Raw genomic sequence first — 20,417 nt, 5'->3', positions numbered from 1 at the left:
ACCTTGAGCGTGGCTGAACTGCACCCATGACCAGCTCGGAAACCGGATTGCATAGCAGAGAAGGTACGGTGGGATTCGAAATGGTTGGTGATCTGTTTGTTGACTTGGCTTTCAAAAACTTTTGAAAGGCAGGGCAGGATGGATATGGGTCTGTAACAGTTTGGGTCTAGAGTGTCACCCCCTTTGAAGAGGGGGATGACCGCGGCAGCTTTCCAATCTCTGGGGATCTCAGACGTTACGAAAGAGAGGTTGAACAGGCTAGTAATAGGGGTTGCGACAATTTCGGCGGCTAGTTTTAGAAAGAAAGGGTCCAGATTGTCTAGTCCAGATGATTTGTAGGGGTCCAGATTTTGCAGCTCTTTTAGAACATCAGCTGTCTGGATTTGTGTGAAGGAGAAGCGGGGGGGGCATGGGCAAGTTGCAGCGGAGGGTGCAGAGCTGGTGGCCGGGGTAGTGGTAGCCAGGTGGAAAGCATGGCCAGCCGTAGCAAAATGCTTGTTGAAATTCTCGATTATTGTAGATTTATCGGTGGTGATAGTGTTTCCTAGCCTCAGTGCAGTGGGCAGCTGGGAGGAAGTACTCTTATTTTCCATGGACTTTACAGTGTCCCAAAACTTTTTGGAGTTAGTGCTACAGGATGCAAATTTCTGTTTGAAAAAGTTAGCCTTTGCTTTCCTAACTGCTTGTGTATATTGGTTCCTAACTTCCCTGAAAAGTTGCATATCACGGGGGCTATTTGATGCTAATGCAGTACGCCACAGGATGTTTTTGTGCTGGTCAAGGGCAGTCAAGTCTGAGGAGAACCAGGGGCTATATCTGTTCTTAGTTCTGTATTTTTTGAATGGGGCATGTCTATTTAAGATTGAGAGGAAATTACTTTTAAAGAACAACCAGGCATCCTCTACTGACGGAATGAGATCTATATCCATCCAGGATACCTGGGCCAGGTCAATTAGGAAGGCCTGCTCGCTGAAGTGTTTTTGGGAGCGTTTGACAGTGATGAGGGGTGGTCGTTTGACCGCGGACCCGTTACGGACGCAGGCAATAAGGCAGTGATCGCTGAGATCCTGGTTGAAGACAGCGGAGGTGTATTTAGAGGGTAAGTTAGTCAGGATGATATCTATGAGGGTACCCATGTTTACGGATTTAGGGTTGTACCTGGTAGGTTCGTTGATAATTTGCGTGAGGTTGAGGGCATCTAGCTTGGATTGTAGGATTGCTGGGGTATTAAGCATATCCCAATTTAGGTCACCAAGCAGTACGAACTCTGAGGATAGATGGGGGGCAATCAATTCACATATGGTGTCCAGGGCACAGCTGGGGGCTGAGGGGGGTCTGTAGCAAGCGGCAACAGTGAGAGATTTATTTCTGGAAAGGTGGATTTTCAGAAGTAAAAGCTCAAACTGTTTGGGCACAGACCTGGATAGTATGATGGAGCTCTGCAGGCTATCTCTACAGTAGATTGCAACTCCACCCCCTTTGGCAGTTCTATCTAGACGGAAAATGTTATAGTTGGGGATGGAAATTTCAGAATTTTTGGTGGCCTTCCTAAGCCAGGATTCAGACACTGCTAGAACATCAGGGTTGGCGGAGTGTGCTAACGCAGTGAATAACTCAAACTTAGGAAGGAGGCTTCTGATATTTATGTGCAGAAAACCAAGACTTTTACGGTTACAGAAGTCAACAAATGATAGCTCCTGGGGAGTAGGAGTGATACTGGGGGCTGCAGGGCCTGGGTTAGCCTCTACATCACCAGAGGAACAGAGGAGGACTAGAATAAGGATACGACTAAAGGCTTTAAGAACTGGTCTTCTAGTGCGTTGGGTACATAGAATAAAGGGGGCAGATTTCCGGGCGTTGTAGAATAGATTCAGGGCATTATGTACAGAAAAGGATATGGAAGGATATGAGTACAGTTCAGGTAATCCTAAGTGTTGGGTAACAATGAAAGAGATAGCGTCATTGGAGGCATCGATTGAGCCGGTCTCGGCGTGTATGGGGGGAGGAACAAAGGAACTATATGAGACAGTTTGAGAGGGACTAGGGGTTCTACATTGAAATTGTATAATAAGAACTAACCCAAACAGCAATAGGCAAGGCATAATTGACATGGGAGAGAGGCATAAAGCAGTCACGTGTTATTAGAGAGAGCTAAGACACAACTGGAAATAGCGATAACGTTTGGGCTAAGACTAAACAGAATAAACAGGACAGAGTACCGTGTAAAGGAACAGCCTGTTCTGGGCCAGCTGCAGCTGCAGCTTAACTAGGTCTTTCTTTGCAGCACTTGACCATTATGACTGGACAATAATCTAGATAAGACAAAACTAGAGCCTGCAGGACTTGCTTTGTGGAGTGTGGTGTCAAAAAAGCAGAGCATCTCTTTATTACGGACAGACCTGTCCCAATCTTTACAACCATTGAATCTATATGTTTTGACCATGACAGTTTACAATCTAAGGTAACGCCAAGTAATTTAGTCTCCTCAACTTGTTCAACAGCCACACCATTCATTACCAGATTCAGCTGAGGTCTAGAATTTAGGGAATGATTTGTACCAAATCCAACGTTCTTAGTTTTAGAAATGTTCAGGACCAGTTTATTACTGGCCACCCATTCCAAAACAGACTGCAACTCTTTGTTAAGGGTTTCAGTGACTTCATTAGCTGTGGTTTCTGATGTGTATATGGTTGAATCATCAGCATACATGGACACACATGCTTTGTGTAATGCCAGTGGAAGGTCACTGGTAAAAATTGAAAAGAGTACAGGGCCATGAGACAAACATTGGCAGTAGAATGGCCTTACTAAAATGCTCAATGACTTTCAACGTGGCACCGTCATAAGATGCCACCTTTCTAACAAGTCAGTTGGTCTAATTTCTGCCCTGCTAGAGCTGCCCTGGTCAACTGTAAGTGCTGTTATTCTGAAGTGGAAACGTCTAGGAGCAACAACGGCTCAGCCGCAAAGTGGTAGGCCACACAAGCTCACACAACGGGACCGCCGAGTGCTGAAGCGCGTAGCACTTAAAAATCGTCTGTCCTCGGTTGCAACACTCACTACTGAGTTCCAAACTCCCTCTGGAAGCAGTGTCAGCACAAGAACTGTTCGTCAGGAGCTTCATGAAATGGGATCCGTGGACGAGCAGCCGCACACAAGCCTAAGATCACCATGCGCAATGCCAAGCTACGGCTGGTAGTGTAAAGCTCGCCGCTATTGGTCTCTGGAGCAGTGGAAACGTGTGATGAATCACACTTCACCATCTGGCAGGCCGACTGACGAATCTGGATTTGGCGGATGCAAGGAAAACCTACTTGCCCCAATGCATAGTGCTAACTATTACGTTTTGTGGAGGAGGAATAATGGTCTGGGGCTGTTTTTCATGGTTTGGGCTAGACTCCTTAGTTCCAGTGAAGGGAAATATTAACGCTACAGCATACAATGTCATTCTAGATGATTCTGTGCTTCCAACTTTGTGGCAACAGTTTGGGGAAGGCCTTATTTGTTTCAACATGACAATGCCCCCATGCACAAAGCGAGGTCCATAGAGAAATGGTTTGCCGAGATCGGTGTGGAAGAACTTGACTGGCCTGCACAGAGCCCTGACCTCAACCCAAACGAACACCTTTGTGATGAATAAGAATGCCAACTGCGAGCCAGGCCTAATCGCCCAACATCAGTGCCCGACCTCACTAATGCTCTTGTGGCTGAATGGAAGCAAGTCCCCGCAGCAATGTTCCAACATCTAGTGGAAAGCCTTCCTAGAAGAGTGGAGGCTGTTATAGCAGCAAAGGGGGGACAAACTCCATATTAATGCCCATGATTTTGGAATGAGATGTTCGATGATTAGGTGTCCACATGCATTTGTCCAGCGCTACAGGGGACTAAGGTAGTGTAGAGGTCACAACACTGTTTCTATGGAGACTGTTGTGGAGGAGCGTTCCATGGTGTCGTGGAATCACAAGCAGGTCTTGTACTGCAGGAGTTTCTCTGCCAGAAGGCTGCTTCCTACTCCTCTACTCTGCACCACACTCAGGTCTAGGTACCTGGGACACAGGGGAGGAGAGACTGCTAGGGTGGATCTGTCTCAATACTGTCACCTGCCTCAATACTGTCACCTGTCTCAATACTGTCACCTGACTCAATACTGTCACCTGTCTCAATACTGTCACCTTTCTCAATACTGTCACCTGTCTCATCTGCACAGACTATATTAATACTTTGTTCAGGTCACCTCAAGGGGTCAAGGAAATTCTCAAATGTGTATCACTGAAAATCCTCATGTCCTCTGCCTCACATACAATGACTATATTGATACATGAGAGGTTCTCATACTGGACCTGGAAGATATCCACCAGAACACCCGAGTGTTTATGGTCATCAACATGGCTAAGAAGAAGAAGAAATGCTCCAGATTCCCTTCATGCAGTGTGTTTGGGTACAAGTTACCTGTAGTTGGACAGGAGAACAGTGCTATCAGTGGCCATAGGACTGAATCACCATAATGCAGACAGAACCCCATCAACCATTCCAACATGAATGTATGTTCCTCTTAAGTTTCTATGGTTACGATGATGCATCTGTTAGTGAAGCCTTTACCTCCAGAGAGTAGGTAGACCAGCTGGATGATGAGGGCTCCCAGGAAATAGCTCCCTCTGTAGGACAGGGGGAGGAAGTGCAGGGAGATGCCTCTGATATGACTGGGTGTCCGGTGGAAGGAGATCACAGAGCCTGGAACAGAGAAGAGAGGAAGGCTGGGAAGAGAAAGAAGCATTCATTTGTTTCAAACGTCTCTTGTCTGTCTCTAATACGCCAGTAGGGGGCATCCTAACCCTAGCTTCCAGAGTTCAGAATACTATCCTCCATGTTGGCAGTTGGTTCCAACACTCCACATTTTAACTTCATCCCAACTACATATGGTGTCCATTGACATTCTAAATCTCAAACCCAGTTTGTCTCTGTGTACGAACAGTGTAGCAGCAATAGGTGTGTCAGAAATACGTGCTGGCTCTCTGTCACTCACAGGCAGGGGTGACGAGGGCCTCAGCCAGCCCCAGTAGGATGTACTGGGGAGCCAGCTGGAAGCAGGCCATGGAGGACACCTGGAGCACCTTCCCTGACAGGGCCTGCTCCGTCAGAGGATAGCCCTTCCTGTGGACCTGAGACAGGCCCGCTACCAGGACAGACTGGGCCGCACACACATGATCCAGCACTGAGAGAGGAGAGGAGGGAGGGGACAGGGAGAGAAACAGAGAGAGAGAGGGAGAGAGAGACATTAACATTGACTGGCTCATTGACTGGCTCAACTGTTCTGCCTGCGGCTACGAAACCCCTACCTGTCCCAGACCTGCTGTTTTCAACTCTTAATGATCGGCTATGAAAAGCCAACTGAGAGACCTGAGCCCTAGGACCATACGTCGGGACTACCGGCCGTGGTGACTCCTTGCTGTCCCCAGTCCGCCTGGCCTTGCTGCTATTCCAGTTTCAACTGTTCTGCCTGCGGTTATGGAACCCCTACCTGTCCCAGACCTGCTGTTTTCAACTCTTAATGATCGGCTATGAAAAGCCAACTGAGATTTATTCCTGATTATTATTTGACCATGCTTGTCACTTATGAACATTTTTGAACATCTTGGCATGGTTCTGTTATAATCTCCACCCGGCACAGCCAGAAGAGGACTGGCCACCCCTCATAGCCTGGTTCCTCTCTAGGTTTCTTCCTAGGTTTTGCCTTTCTAGGGAGTTTTTCCTAGCCACCGTGCTTCTACACCTGCATTACTAGCTGTTTGGGGTTTTAGGCTGGGTTTCTGTACAGCACTTCGAGATATTAGCTGATGTAAGAAGGGCTATATAAAATAAAATTGATTGATTGATTGATATTTGTTCATGTGTGTGTGTGTGGCTGTGTGTGTGTCTGTGTGTGTGTGTGTGTCTGTGTGTGTGTGTCTGTCTGTCTGTGTGTGTGTGTGTGTCTTTCTCTGTGTGTGTTTGTGTGTGTATCTGTGCCGTGTGTGTGTGCTTACTGATGACTCTGGCGGGGGAGAAGGGTGTTTTCTCCATGGACAGGTAGCAGGAGGTGACACACTCCATGAGAGGGGCCAGCAGCAGCAGAGGTAGGATGCTGATGACGTTCATGGCACTGATGAGAGGAGGAAGCTGTTCAGGTGCAGGTTAGAGTTCATGGTCTGAATGTAGTAACCTGATGGAATCTGTGGGAGAGGTCAGGGTAACAACAGATTCAAGGACAACTTTATGGAGCCTAAATAAACATTATAGATTTGCCAGTTTTACCCCCAACATCTGAAAAATAATGTATTTGGACTTTCCACTGAAAACAAACAATGACCTGTAAATGTTCTAAAAATCAATGAATGAATGGAACCATTTATTTGTCTCTACAGTTTGAAGGAAGTTTCTAACTAACATTAGCGCTATGAAGTCTATAGTACCTGCTAGCATGCCATAGACTTCCAGTCATTGCGCTAACGCTAGTTGGCATTGGCTCACAAAACGACCTCTAACTTCCTTCATACAGGATGCAGAGACATTAAAATGGTGTCCATGAGTTCATCTGACTCTGGGGAAATAGATAAAGGGCTTCATTGCCTAAATCCCGAAGAATCCCTTTAAATTGAGTTTTTCAGTGATTGCAATTATTAATTTTTGCAATTACATTTACATTGTAATCATTTAGCAGACACTCTTATCCAGAGCGACTTTCAATTAATGCAAAATGTGAATCACAATTTTTTTTAAATGGTATAGAAAAGTATTTAGTATTTTGAAAAATTTAGTTCAGCCCAGTGTGATTCAAATGACAAAATACTCAGAAGTCATTAAAATACGTATTTCAAATAGATGTAAGAGAAATACTGAACATCTCTGGCTACTACCCAACACTCTGTCACACTTCCTTATCAAAGAAACCACACCCCCTCTACATACAGAGTACACAGTCAAGTAGGAAGCCACTTCCTGTCCTCTGGTGTAGAGTTCCATGAAACAGAAAGTCATCTTTGACACTGAACAGAAAGTAATCTTTGACACTGCCATTGCTTAACCTACGGGAGAGAGCACCAAAATGGCAGAGAATCAGGAACTGTTCTGTTGCACCATCTGTCTGGATCTACTGAAGGATCCGGTGACTACTGCCTGTGGACACAGCTACTGTATGGGCTGTATTAAAGAAAGCTGGGATCAGGATGATCTGAAAGGTGTCTACAGCTGTCCACAGTGCAGACAGACCTTTACCCCAAGGCCTGTTCTGAACAGAAGCACTGTGTTGGCTGAAGCTTTGGAGAAACTGAAGAAGACAGGACTCCAGGCTGCTCCCCCTGCTGCTCTGTGCTATGCTGGACCTGGAGATGTGGCGTGTGATTTCTGCACTGGGACCAGAAAGCAGAAAGCCCTCATGTCCTGTCTGTCGTGTCTGGCCTCTTACTGTGAGACTCACCTCCAACCTCACTATGAATTTCCTGGTTTCAAGAAGCACAAGCTGGTCAAAGCCACCGCACAACTACAGGAGAAGATCTGCTCTGATCATGACAAACTGCTGGAGGTTTACTGTCGTACCGATCAGCAGTGTATCTGTATGCTGTGTACAATGGATGAACATAAAGGCCATGATACAGTGTCAGCTGCAGCAGAGAGGACTGAGAAACAGGTAAGACCAGAACTACTTGTTGGTGACTGTCTGATAAACAAATAATAATTACAGTAGGAACTAAGGCTGTTTGAATATGAGATCATTCAAATGAAATCGATCCATGGCAGAACAAATATGAACACAAACCTTGATTAAATAGATGTGTTAACCCAGAGTCTCCAAATGTATCACCATTTTCTAAAGTCAAACACCATTGTAATTTGTTATCAAACACCCAATCAGCTCACCTGTTTTGTGCACTGTTAAAACTATAATCATTCACATAACAACATAATAATATAATTTCACACAGACTCTTCCTCAACATTTTAATCCCTATCTTCTATGGGATCTATGTCCCATTACTATACTATTGATCTACTCGACAAATAAAGCTTGATAGCTCATTGAAGAGTGATTCTCCACAGAGGCAGCTGGGGATGAGTCAGCAGAAGGTCCAGCAGAGATTCCAGGAGAGAGAGAAGGACCTGAAGGAGCTCCAACAGGCTGTGGAGTCTCTCAAGGTGAGTATTGTTGACCAGAGGAGAGGCATCATTTCACATCTCTCCTCCAGTCAGAGAGAGGGGCCCCTATCCAATCCCACTGACCCCACTGTTGGGAACAGGCTGTCTGGACCCCTTTCAGAGAATATACTGCTTAATGTAACCGGCGGGATATGAACCCGGGTCTACTGAGGGAGAAAACAACATCTTGACCGTTACACCAAGAGGACATTCCCTATTGGGCTGAGGGCCGACACTGATTTTGAAGTCGAAGGTGGGGGCTACCTCATCACATAACCATGAGTAACCATGACCGACTCATGTCCCCTATACATTAACATGGAGCTCTCTCTCTCTCTCTCAATTCAATTGAATTCAAAGGGCTTTATTGGCATGGGAAACATATGTTTACATTGCCACAGCAAGTGAAATAGATACTAAACAAAAGTGAAATAAACCACCAGAAATTAACAGTAAACATTACACTCACAAAAGTTTCAAAGGAATAGAGACTTTCAAATGTTATAACTCAAGTGCAAACAGAGTGAGCCGTGCGCCAGACCGAGTTCTGGAGGTGAAATGGAAATGAATGAGGGAAAGTTAAGTGAGTTAGAAGGTGTGGTGAAGAGCTCAGAACCAGAGCCTGGCATCAATGGACATGATAAAGAAGAATTTGGTGCAGTAGGAGTTACATTTTTGGAGAAAGTGGATCCATACCTTTTGGCAGATCAATTTGGGTTTCAGGGTGGGTGGGAAAGGAGTTGGGTGCAGTTGAATCAGTGAAGGTAACCTGTAGTGGACTTGTGATATTTGTTTGTGTTTCTTCTGACCAGAGGGAGTGGGCGCTCCGTGTCACGCAACTTCGGTCAAGATCTGTTTCTTGCTTTGCTCTTAGAAACAGGGCACCATTGAATGAGTTATTTCTGGGGTAATGTTAAGTGTGGAGGTTGAGCAATTGAAGTTGAAGATTCCTGGTGTTTGTGATGCCCGCCGTTTGGTGCAGACCCGGTGTTGAGCGTGTTGAAACAGAGGAGTCACTGTCAGTCCTTTTGAGTTTTGAGTCTTTACCCGACAAAGTCATGGTAGGATATATCAGTTATCCTGTTAGAGCTTTGTGCCGAATCCACTGCACTGATTCAGGTGCAACTTTTATGATCATGTTGCAGCAGTTTGTAGGAGGGAGATTCCAAGATGTGGGAAGTGTGCAGGAGGGCATGGGATAGAGGATTGTGTAGTTTCGGTGGATAAAGTTGTGTGTCAACTGATGGGATGCCCATGTTGCTGGGGATCGGAGGTGTCCGGTGCGAGAGAGGCAGGTTGAGGTGCCTAGAGTCAGAGTAGTGCAGAAGGTGTCGTATAATGAGGCAGTGAAGGAAGTAGAGGAGGATGGGTCAAGGGTGAGAGATCCTGAGAGGATCCCTGTGAGTAGTAGATCTGTGCCAGCACAGAGGGATAGGCCAACGAGTGATATATGCTTCAGTAAAGATAGCTTCTTAGCATTCATAGCAATGGTTATCAACTGTACCGCACAAATGGAACGTAAATCAAAGAAACAATATGTTGTGGTGGCAGCTGCAGAGAACTATTTGGGCATGCAAGATTTGACTTCAGAAGAGTTACAGGGTGTGTTGAGTGGTGGTGTCCCGTCCTCCCAGGCCGTTGGCATGGTGCAGGAGCAGATAGGGTCAAAGTAGTGGAATGGGGTAGTGGGTATTTAATGAGTTTAGGGTTAGTTGGAAGGGTGTTTTTCTGTATCATTATAATTTCCCCTTTTCCCATTTTGTATCGCAAAGTAAAATCGTTTTATATTATGGTCCAGTTGGGGGCGGTAATGCAACATATTGGATGCCAACCGCCGTTAAACTCCAAAGAAGAAGAACCGTTATATTATGGCTATGTACAGTGTTGTAACGATGTCTCTGTCTCTCCCATTCCATCACTTTCACGGTGGTTGGTTGTGTGGGTCTCTGGTTATGAATGGGGTGCTGACAGACAATCGTTGATGGATATTTATAGAGCTCTGATCAGAACGACAATTGATTATGGGTGTATAGTTTATGGAACAGAGGCAAAGACTTGCCTTCAGAACCTGGACAGAATCCAGTATATAGCTTTAAGGATATGTATTGGTGCATTTAAATCAACATCTGTATGTGCCTTACTAGTGGAGGCAGGTGAGATGCCTTCGGATATACAGCGTAGAAAATGGTCATTATCTTATTGGGTTAGGTTGAAAGGCTGTGAGGTTGAGCATCCCACTGCTACTGTTCTAGATGACTGTTGGGAATATACTAGTAGACAAGGCAGTGGTTTTGAATGGACAGTTGGAAAGCTTGCTGATGAGAGTGGTTTGAGGGAGTTGGAGGTTGGCCCTTCTGTGGTGATAGGGGATGTTCCTCCATGGTTACTCCCAGACCCTGTTGTTGATCTAACCTTGGTAGAGAAAAGGAAAGATTGGTCAGAAGTCAGAGATATAGAGAAACTGGTTGACAATTACATTGGTATAAGTTTTTATACTTTTTTACCGCTTTTCACAGGTGGATCCAAGGACCCAGATAGTGGGCGCACAGGAGCAGGCGTTTACGTTCCTGAATTTGATGTGCAGATATGTAGAAGACTAACAGATGAACTGTCAGTATACTCAGTTGAACTGTTGGCGATAATAGTTGCCCTCCAGTGGGTGGAGGACGTACAACCTGTTAGAATTATAGTATTCTCAGATTCTCTGTCTGTATTGAATAGTTTATCATCTGGTAAATCTAATAGGAGTTACCTGCTATTGGAGGTATTAATGTTATTATGGAGAATTGAGAGAAGGGGTTTAGTAGTGAGATTCTGCTGGGTCCCAGCACATTCAGGTGTGGAAAGGAATGAAATTGTAGACCAGTTAGCTAAAATAGCTTTAAAACGAGATATAATTGATATTAATGTTCCACTGGGTAGAGGTGCGGCCAAATGTAAGATCAGAGCCATTTTGATAGATGTGTGGCAGAAGAGATGGTACTCTGAGCACAAGGGCCGGCATTTATATGAATAGTTGACAGTTTTACAGAAAGGTCGATGGACCAAGATTCAAAGATCAGATTCGGAAGGAAGAGGTGGTGTTTACTCGATTGCGCTTAGGACATTGTACATTGATCTCGTCATTACATCTGGTTGGCAAGCATGGGAATGGTTTGTGTCTGGAGGGTATGGTCGATGAAACGGCGGAGCATGTGTTGTTATATTGTTGTAAGTATGTTGAAGAGAGGGAAAGATTGAAGTGTAGGGTCATTGGGGTTGGGGGGTTTGGAAGGGATTTGGGGATGGGGGAGGGTCTATTAGAAGTTAGTAGGGCTCTTCTTTATTTTCTCAGAAGTACTGAGTTAGGTAGGAGGATTTAGAAATGTTGGAAACCGTGATTGACCACACACTCCAGCACAGTAGGTGGCGGCATGCACCTTTAACGTTGGTTTGTGGACCGCCATTATATCATAGAAGAAGAAGTTGGTTGTGTGAGAGATTTGCTGTTCGTGAGGAGGGCTACTATTCTTTTTTCTTTTGGTTCTTGCGTATTTTCTGAATTTATTTTCTCATGGTGGAGGGTTTGTTTATTGGTTTCCACTGTTTATCGTTTAGAGTTGAGGGGGGAGTAGGGGTAGTTTGTTAGGGCGGCGTGATGGCCTCAACCGAGTGGAGAAGAAACGCTGTCACTTTGGGTCCGTTCCGGAGAAAGGTGTGGAGGAAGTTTTGCTCATGGTCGGCGAACAGGTTGGAGCAGAACATCTGCACTCTGCATCCAGAATGAACAAGGCGGTGGTTGTGTTAATGAAAAAGGTTTGTCTTGTTGTGAGTGGGATTTTTGTGAGGGGTGTGTTGGTGCAGATGTCGCCTCTTTCTATAAGAGTTGTGGTGGCTAATCTGCCTCCGTTTATTACTTACGAACAGACCGCAAGTACTTGGTTAGTTTTGGTAAATTTGCAAGTGGTTTTCGTGTGCTCTCGGCTGGGTGCCAAGTGGAATCCGTTAAACATGTCTCTTTTCATAGACAAGTGTTTGTTTCTTAACAAACTTCAAGGTTACACAGGGGAGGGGTGGAACACAGGGTTTGCTAGCACAGATAGTTTTCGGTGTTTCTAGTGTGGGGATCATCAGTTATAGGCTACAAGCAGCAGTATGATTGATAGGTAGGACAGGTATTGAACCCAAATAATCCCTACTCAGATGCGCTAACCTCATCCCTAGTAAACATGCATTATAAAAACCTTCTATATAAAATTATCTCATATTGGTAGTAAATAGCCTCTGAATAGAAAAGAAAAAACACTGCATCTTCCAGCCCACCAATAAATTACAAAATGCAACCGTCACGGTTAGCATATTTACCTCAACATGCCCCTCGCTTGCGTGAGAAGGCAGAGTGCTCGATGCTGGTTGATGAATTTGACAATTAATGTACTAGGAAAATACGTTTTTGTCGACCGGAGGTGACTGAATTAATGTTCAGGCGTATTGATAATCATTATAGTAATGAAGTATAATTTCAAAACATGACCATAAAAACAGGTAATAATAAACATGAATCATCATTATATTACTTCACAGTAATGTGTTAAATGCTTTTTCAGTCCTTCCTCTTGCGTTAGCAGTGTGGAAAGGGACAGTAAAACGCTCAGGCAGGAGGAGTTTTCCTGTGAGGTGGAGTGGTGGTGTATCCAGGGAGAGAACTAAACTAATCTTCTGAAATGTCATTCATGGTCTTATGCTGCCATCTATTGGAATTATTAAGCAACTGCAGTAGTACTGAATAAAGTGTTTTTCCTTACTAATCCGTACTAAAGTAGTGATTACTCAGAATTGCAAAATAAATGGCAGGGGTACCAGGAGGGAGAAGAGTACATTTTAGTCATTTAGCAGATGCTCTTATCCAGAGCGACTTACAGTTAGTGAGTGCATACATTTTCATACTGTCCCCCCTTGGGAAACGAACCCACAACCCTGGTGTTGCAAGAGCCATGCTCTACCAACTGAGCTACACGGTAGTAGTGCATGGCCAAGTGGTGGTGCGCAGGCCGTGGAGAAAGCGGTGGTGGGGAGGGTTGCAGCTGGGCTACATGAGCTGAGGCAGGTTTCTGTAGTAACAGAGACTCCGGTGGGCGAAGGCTTGGTGGGCTCATCCCAGGAAATATTGCCTGTCATTGGGGAAGAGGCTCTGATCAGGGGGGAAGTGCAGCGGGGCAGAGACTGGGGAGGAGGAGGACGGTACCGTGCCAATGGAGGAGGAGGAAGAGGGGGGAGGTGAGTCTGCGGGAGCGGAGGACAAGGCGTCTCGTTTTCAGACGGCTCATTGGATCCAGAGCTGACAGCCAGTCAGGCTGAGGGCCCAGTATATATGGTGAGAGAACTTTCTAGGTTCCTGATGGAGACTAAAGGGGAAAAAGAAGGTTCTGCTGGAGTCTTATTTGATTGATCCTGGAAGGTTTGTAAGCTCAGTACAACACGTGATGAAGAATGAGGGGTTTAGTGTCCTCTCACCCAGGAAGCGGTATAGACTGAGAAAATGGGTCATGGGCATGTCTTCAGAATCTGCTTAAATTGATGTTTTTTTCTGGCATGGCGGCTTTATGGGCTTCTCTACTGGTTTCTGATTGTGGTGATTTCCCTCCCACCTCTTATGGAGATTTCACGGTTAGACTTCCTTAACATGAACGGCGACAAAGACTGGGGGAATATGTAAACCAAAAACATTTAAATGCCATGGCAGAAATCTTAGTGCAGGGGTAGCAAAAGAGGTGTGTAAGTGTAGGTTGTTAGTGTTTAGAGCCCAAATAATGACCTTGTCTTTGCTTTCATAAATGTGTCTGCACCTGGTCCTCTGTAGCTCAGCTGGTAGAGCACGGCGCTTGTAACGCCAGGGTAGGGGGTTCGATCCCCGGGACCACCCATACACAAAAAAAAAATATATATATATATATATGCATGCATGACTGTAAGTCACTTTGGATAAAAGCGTCTGCAAAATGGCACTTTATATTATATTATAGTACAGGGCTCAGTTCTCTGTTTCACCAGAGGGGTTGGAAAAACAGAGTGGGCAAACCAAGAAAATCCCTTGTTTTACGTTTGTCTGATGGGCGGGTAACTTCTGTTGTGGGGAGATGAGGGAGCCTGATGGGTGGGTAACTTCTGTTGTGGGGGAGATGAGGGAGTCTGATGGGTGGGTAACTTCTGTTGTGGGGAGATGAGGGAGCCTGATGGGTGGGTAACTTCTGTTGTGGGGGAGATGAGGGAGCCTGATGGGTGCGTAACTTCTGTTGTGGGGGAGATAAGGGAGCCTGATGGGTGGTTAACTTCTGTTGTGGGGAGATGAGGGAGCCTGATGGGTGGGTAACTTCTGTTGTGGGGGAGATGAGGGAGCCTGATGGGTGGGTAACTTCTGTTGTGGGGGAGATGAGGGAGCCTGATGGGTGGGTAACTTCTGTTGAGGGGGAGATGAGGGAGCCTGATGGGTGGGTAACTTCTGTTGTGGGGGAGATGAGGGAGCCTGATGGGTGGGTAACTTCTGTTGTGGGGGAGATGAGGGAGCCTGATGGGTGGGTAACTTCTGTTGTGGGGGAGATGAGGGAGCCTGATGGGTGGGTAACTTCTGTTGTGGGGGAGATGAGGGAGCCTGATGGGTGGGTAACTTCTGTTGTGAGGAGATGAGGCTGTGGAGTTGTACTCTGATTTATAGAGGGCAGAAATCTGTGGTCCTCTGTAGCTCAATTGGTAGAGCATGGCGCTTGTAATGCCAGGGTAGTGGGTTCGATCCCCGGGACCACCCATATGTAAAAATGTATGCACATGACTGTAAGTCGCTTTGGATAAAAGCGTCTGCTAAATGGCTTATTGTTATTATTATTATTATTATTACTATTATTATACTGGGTTTTCTCAGGTTCTGCTCACAGACCTTTCCAAACTCTCTCTGTCAAAGATAAATCAAATAGACATTTCCCTGGCCTTTCACAAACTCTCAGCTGCTGTCTCTCAGACGGTCTGCCTGTGGATTTTTATAAAAAGTTCTGGGGAATTATTTTACAGGACGTGTGTTGTGTGTGTGCGTCGGGGCGGGGGAGCTGTCGCTAAGCTATAGACGGGAGGCTTTGACTCTCCTGCCCAATCAAGTAGATTTGAGCGACTTAAAGAACTGGAGGCCTGTGGCATTGCTCTGTTTGGACTATAAGGTCTTTACCAAGGTCCTCGTTAAAAGACTGAAGTCCCACCTGGACTCTATTGTACACAAGGACCAAACGTACTGTGTACCAGGACGCTCAAACACAGACAATCTGTTCATAATCAGGAGAAAGCCTTTGATAGGGTGGACCATGAATATCTGTTCAATGTGTTGTTTTGGTTGTGGGGATAATTTTGTGGCCTGTGTTCAAATGCTGTACGCTGGGGCTTCATGTATGGTCAAGGTGTGGGGAGGGCTCAGTAGGCCAGTCTGGTTAGGGAGGGGCATTCACCAGGGATGCCCTCTGTCAGGGCAGCTATACACGCTTGTTATTGAGCCCTTTCTGGGCCTGCTACGCAGGAGGCTACAGGGAGTGTGGGAGCCAGGCATAGGGTTGGGGACAGGCATAGCAGTGTCAGCATACGCTGATGACGTCTGTGTTGGTAAGGGATGAGCAGAATCTACAGGGCCTGGAGAATAGTTTGAGGGTGTACGAGGGGGCGTCTTCTGCTTAGGTAAACTGGGGCAAGAGTGAGGCTCTGTTATGTGGGGCATGGAGGGACAGGGCACCTCCGCAGCTTCCAGGGGGGTTGCAGTGGGGCTGTGAGTGGCTCAAGATGCTTGGGGTGTATCTGGGCTCGGAGGGTTGGGATAGGAAGAACTGGGAAGGAGTGTCACAAGCGGTGGTGTCGAGGCTGACGAAGTGGAGGTGGCTCATCTCCCAAGTGGCATACAGAGGGACGGTGCTGATCATCAACAACTTGGTGGCATCCTCTCTATGGCTTAAATTGGCCATTCTCAACGCCCCCGGTGGTCTGCTTGTGGACCTGCAGCGCAAGTTAGTGATTTTTTTCTGGTCAGGGTGGCAGCGTTCTGACTCAGCAGCACAGAGGCTACTGTACCGTACGGAGGTGGGCTGGAGGGAACCAGCATGTGCTCTGTTGAGGAGGGCTGGTGGTTTGGGGCTGGATCAGCAGCTCTTCATCATGCGGCAGGAGAGACTCAATACAGCAGGGGTCTCTGATTTCTATGCTGCAGTACTTAGGGCTGGAGCAGCCTGAGGAGGGGCCACCACCGTTTCCACCACTGCAAGTGACAGCAGAGACTGGGGACTGGCAGGAGAGTCCAGAGGACTTACTGACTTTTAACACTCTGAGCCTGGGGGAGTTTGAGGAGGTGGGGGGTAAGGTGCTGTACACCCTCAGTTTCAAGGTTAGACACATCAGGAGCTTAGCGGGAGTGAAGGGGCATCAGTGGCAGGGGGTTGTGGGGGCTGAGAGCATGGCAGGGTATAGGTGGAGGGGCTCTATAAGCTCCCAGTGCTGGAAAGGTCAGGGGTCCTCCAGTGGAAGGTATTACATGGAGCCCTGGACACCAATAGCTGGTTGGTTGGCTCGGGTTGACCTGGGAGTTGGGGAGGGGTGTCCGTTTTCTGCAATGACAGACTGTTCATCATGTTTTTTCTGTGTTGCCAGGGTAATGCCATTACTGTTGACGCCTTAGGGTTGAGTTTGAGTTGTACAAAATGATCAACAGTGTGGAGATGTTTCAGGAGGTATGGGGGCTCAGGGGGGCTGTCTGTACGGCTGGAGAGGAGGGGTTGGATGGACGGTTGGAATGTGGTGCTGGATGGTGTATTGTACTGTGGTGTTGGGTACTGGATAATGTGATTGTGTAGAGGTTGTGGTGTCACGCAATGTGCTTTTAGGGGTGGGGGTGTTAGTGTAATGAGGATGGCTCATTAAAGTAAGACAAGTCTCTCTCTCTCTTAACAGCGCTCTGCACAGGCAGCAGTGGATGACAGTGATAAGATCTTTACCGAGCTGATCCGCTCCATTGAGAGAAGGCGCTCTGAGTTGAAGGAGCTGATCAGAGCCCAAGAGAAGGCTCAAGTGAGTCAAGCTGAAGGACTCCTGGAGCAACTGGAGCAGGAGATAGCTGAGCTGAGGAAGAGAAGCACTGAGCTGGAGCAGCTCTCACACACAGAGGATCACATCCATTTCCTCCAGGTAACTCAACTGCCTTGATACATGTGATATGAAATTAAAACTCTCAATCATTTGGTTCTGCTCCCTCTCACTCTCTCTCTCTCTCTCTCTCTCTCTCTCTCTCTCTCTCTCTCTCTCTCTCCTCTCTCTCTCTCTCTCCAGAGTTATCAGTCTCTCTCCAGTACCAGTGTATCTTCAGACTTACCCAGTATCGTTGTCCGTCCTCTTCAGTACTTTGGAGATGTGAGTAAGACTGTGTCTGAACTGAGAGAGAAACTAGAAGACGTCCTTAAAGGAGAATGGACCAAGATCTCCACTACAGGTGTGTTGAAAATAATAAGAACATCAACTTTAGACCATTGAAAGTTCCCTACTAGTCATATACATGTGGAATATGGTGTGATGATAACATTCCCTCTCTCTGTGAATGTGTTTGTGTGTCTGTAGTGAATATAGTGGATGTTGTACTGCCTCCAGAGCCCAAGACCAGAGAACAGTTCTTACAATGTGAGTCTCTTTATTCTGAAGTAACTAACAGTCTCTTTTTACTGACACTCCTAACAATCCCTCTAGAAATATATAGCAATAGTAGATCTAATCAAAGACTGGGTATCTATCTGACTCCTCATATTTCTCTGATTTGATCTCTGCTGTGCTCTAATCAAAGACAGGGTAGATACAGTATCTGACTTAACTTATTGTTCTAACTCCCCTCATTGGTCTCTGCTCTGCTCTTCTCCCAGATTCCTGTCAGCTCACACTGGACCCAAACACAGCACACACACTCCTCTCTCTGTCTGAAGGGAACAGAAAGGTGACCTATACAGGCCAAGTCCAACCATATCCTGTTCATCCAGATAGATTCACAAACTACCAGGTTCTGTGTAGAGAGGGTCTGTCTGGACGCTGTTACTGGGAGGTGGAGTGCAGTGGGGGGGGGTTTGTTTATACAGCAGTCTCATATAAAGACATCAGCAGAACAGGGAGAGATGGTGCATTTGGAGAGAATGACAAGTCCTGGAGTTTACACTACTATAGTGGTGGTTATTTGTTCAGACACAATAATGTTGAGACTAAAGTATCAGGCCCTCAGTCCTCCAGAGTAGGAGTGAACCTGGATCACAAGGCAGGTACTCTGTCCTTCTACAGTGTCTCTGACACAATGACCCTCCTCCACAGAGTCCAGACCACATTCACTCAGCCCCTCTATCCTGGGTTTCGTTTAGATCGTTTTTTCTCTAGTGCTGCTGGGTTTTGGCTCTCTGGTGCTGCTGAGCTGGTTAAACTGTAGTAGGGTCCACATAGATACCAGTCATGCTGGTGTAGTCTATAGCTGAGCTGGTTAAACTGTAGTAGGGTCCACATAGATACTAGTCATGCTGGTGTAGTCTATAGCTGAGCTGGTTAAACTGTAGTAGGGTCCACATAGATACTAGTCATGCTGGTGGTGATGGTCCCCAGATATAATACTCTGTTTTTCTGTACAATTATTTTTGTCTGACTGATTTAATCTTCAGAGTTTAATTAAAACTTAACGTATTTTTTATCAAATGTAATGTTTTAATTGGCTACATTTACATTAATTATGATGTTTGCTGTTAATGTACGTTGGTTGGCATTCAGAACAATTGATATGTTTTCTCAATTGGTTCTCTGTCTCAATGTCATTTTCCTCAGTTTCATGGCACAGGTAGTGTTACTTACTTGCTAATTGAACTATATGGGCCAGTTTCCTGGACACAGATTAAGCCTAGTCCTAGACTAAAAAGCATGTTTAATGGAGATGTCCGGGAAACCGGCCCTAAGTTTGGCATCTTTTATTCTCCCGTACTGCTCAGTCAAGCAACATTAAACCTGTCCAGCAGGTGATGCTATTAACCAAACAATAAAAACCCAGCAGATATCTTGACTTACCACTCAGTATAACAGTAATGTTCAGAATTGTACTTTAATATCATTGGAGATTGATGGTCTTTTTAATCCACTATCTAGAGTCAGGAACAGATGAAGTTAGGTCTGCTACTGTTCAGTTATTAAATATGATTCATGGTGATGGGAAATAAAAAATCCATCTAGTAGTAGTTTTCCTTTGCTATTTATTCCAAGGTGTGTCTTTAACTTGTAAATGGATTGTGTTGAAGCTGGCATGTGGTGTGGATGATAGAATAGAGTGAATAGAGGAGAGAAGAGAGGAGGAGAGGAGAACATCATATAGAAGATAGATAAGATAGAGAGACAATGAATACCCAGGGGAGTTACTGACTCTGGCCCAAATGACACCCTGTTCCCTACGCAGTGCACTAGGCTACTTCTGACCAGATCTAAAGTAGTGCACTACATAGGGAATAGGGTGGAGATTGGAGATTTGCTCACTGTCATTAGAATGAAGATTTCCATACAGGAGTTACTGTCTCTGTCCCAAATCTCTCCCTGTTCCCTACGTAGTGCACTAGGCTTCTTCTGACCAGATCTAAAGTAGTCTTCTAGATTTTACATGTTTTCTCCCTGTCGTTAGAAAATGACAATATGGTAATGACTTTAGTGGTTTCCTCCCCCTTTGTGTTTTTATTGGTTGTGTGTTATGTGTGTTGTTGTGTTAGGTTTTCCCCCTGTGTTCCTAATGGAAAATTCATTAACAATGAATCACAAACAAATTATATTCCAGTTGTGTTTAGACAACTTCATGGCTGACATCCCCCAGTTCTGTTAGACCCATTGAACTGGGTCACATTCTTAAAATGGTCACTTGTATTGATAGTCCATACTGGGCCTAACTGGGGTTAACCATACTGGAGGGTTTCTTTCTGCACACATATTCCATTCATCTCCAGAACTTTATAATAATAATAATAATATGCCATTTAGCAGACGCTTTTTATCCAAAGCGACTTACAGTCATGCGTGCATAAATTTTTTGTGTATGGGTGGTCCCGGGGATCGAACCCACTACCTTGGCGTTACAAGCGCCGTGCTCTACCAGCTGAGCTACAGAGGATCACTTTACCTGATGTCCTCTCTCTCTCTCTCTCTCTCTCTCTCTACTCTCATCTCCTCTCTCTCTCTCTCTCTCTCTCTCTCATCTCATC

At 45.8% G+C, this 20,417-nt stretch overlaps 1 protein-coding gene across 1 annotated transcript; it reads left to right on the top strand.

Moving 5' to 3' along the window:
• Positions 1-7,081: 7,081 nt before the first annotated feature.
• Positions 7,082-18,944, top strand: LOC311124580 (tripartite motif-containing protein 16-like; the record flags this gene model as incomplete). The annotated part of the gene is made up of 6 exons (XM_084198696.1): positions 7,082-7,663; positions 8,074-8,169; positions 17,119-17,352; positions 17,494-17,653; positions 17,779-17,838; positions 18,075-18,944. 6 exons carry the CDS (start codon positions 7,082-7,084, stop codon positions 18,620-18,622), a joined length of 1,680 nt encoding a protein of 559 aa, XP_084054822.1. The 3' UTR covers positions 18,623-18,944.
• Between the last annotated feature and the right edge of the window lie 1,473 nt (positions 18,945-20,417).

The sequence above is a fragment of the Coregonus lavaretus genome, assembly GCF_964263955.1.
Source record: "Coregonus lavaretus genome assembly, contig: HAP1_SCAFFOLD_2076, whole genome shotgun sequence".
NCBI lineage: Eukaryota > Metazoa > Chordata > Actinopteri > Salmoniformes > Salmonidae > Coregonus > Coregonus lavaretus.
The sequence above is the reverse complement of the archived record's forward strand: the minus strand, read 5'-3'. Positions and strand labels throughout refer to the sequence as shown.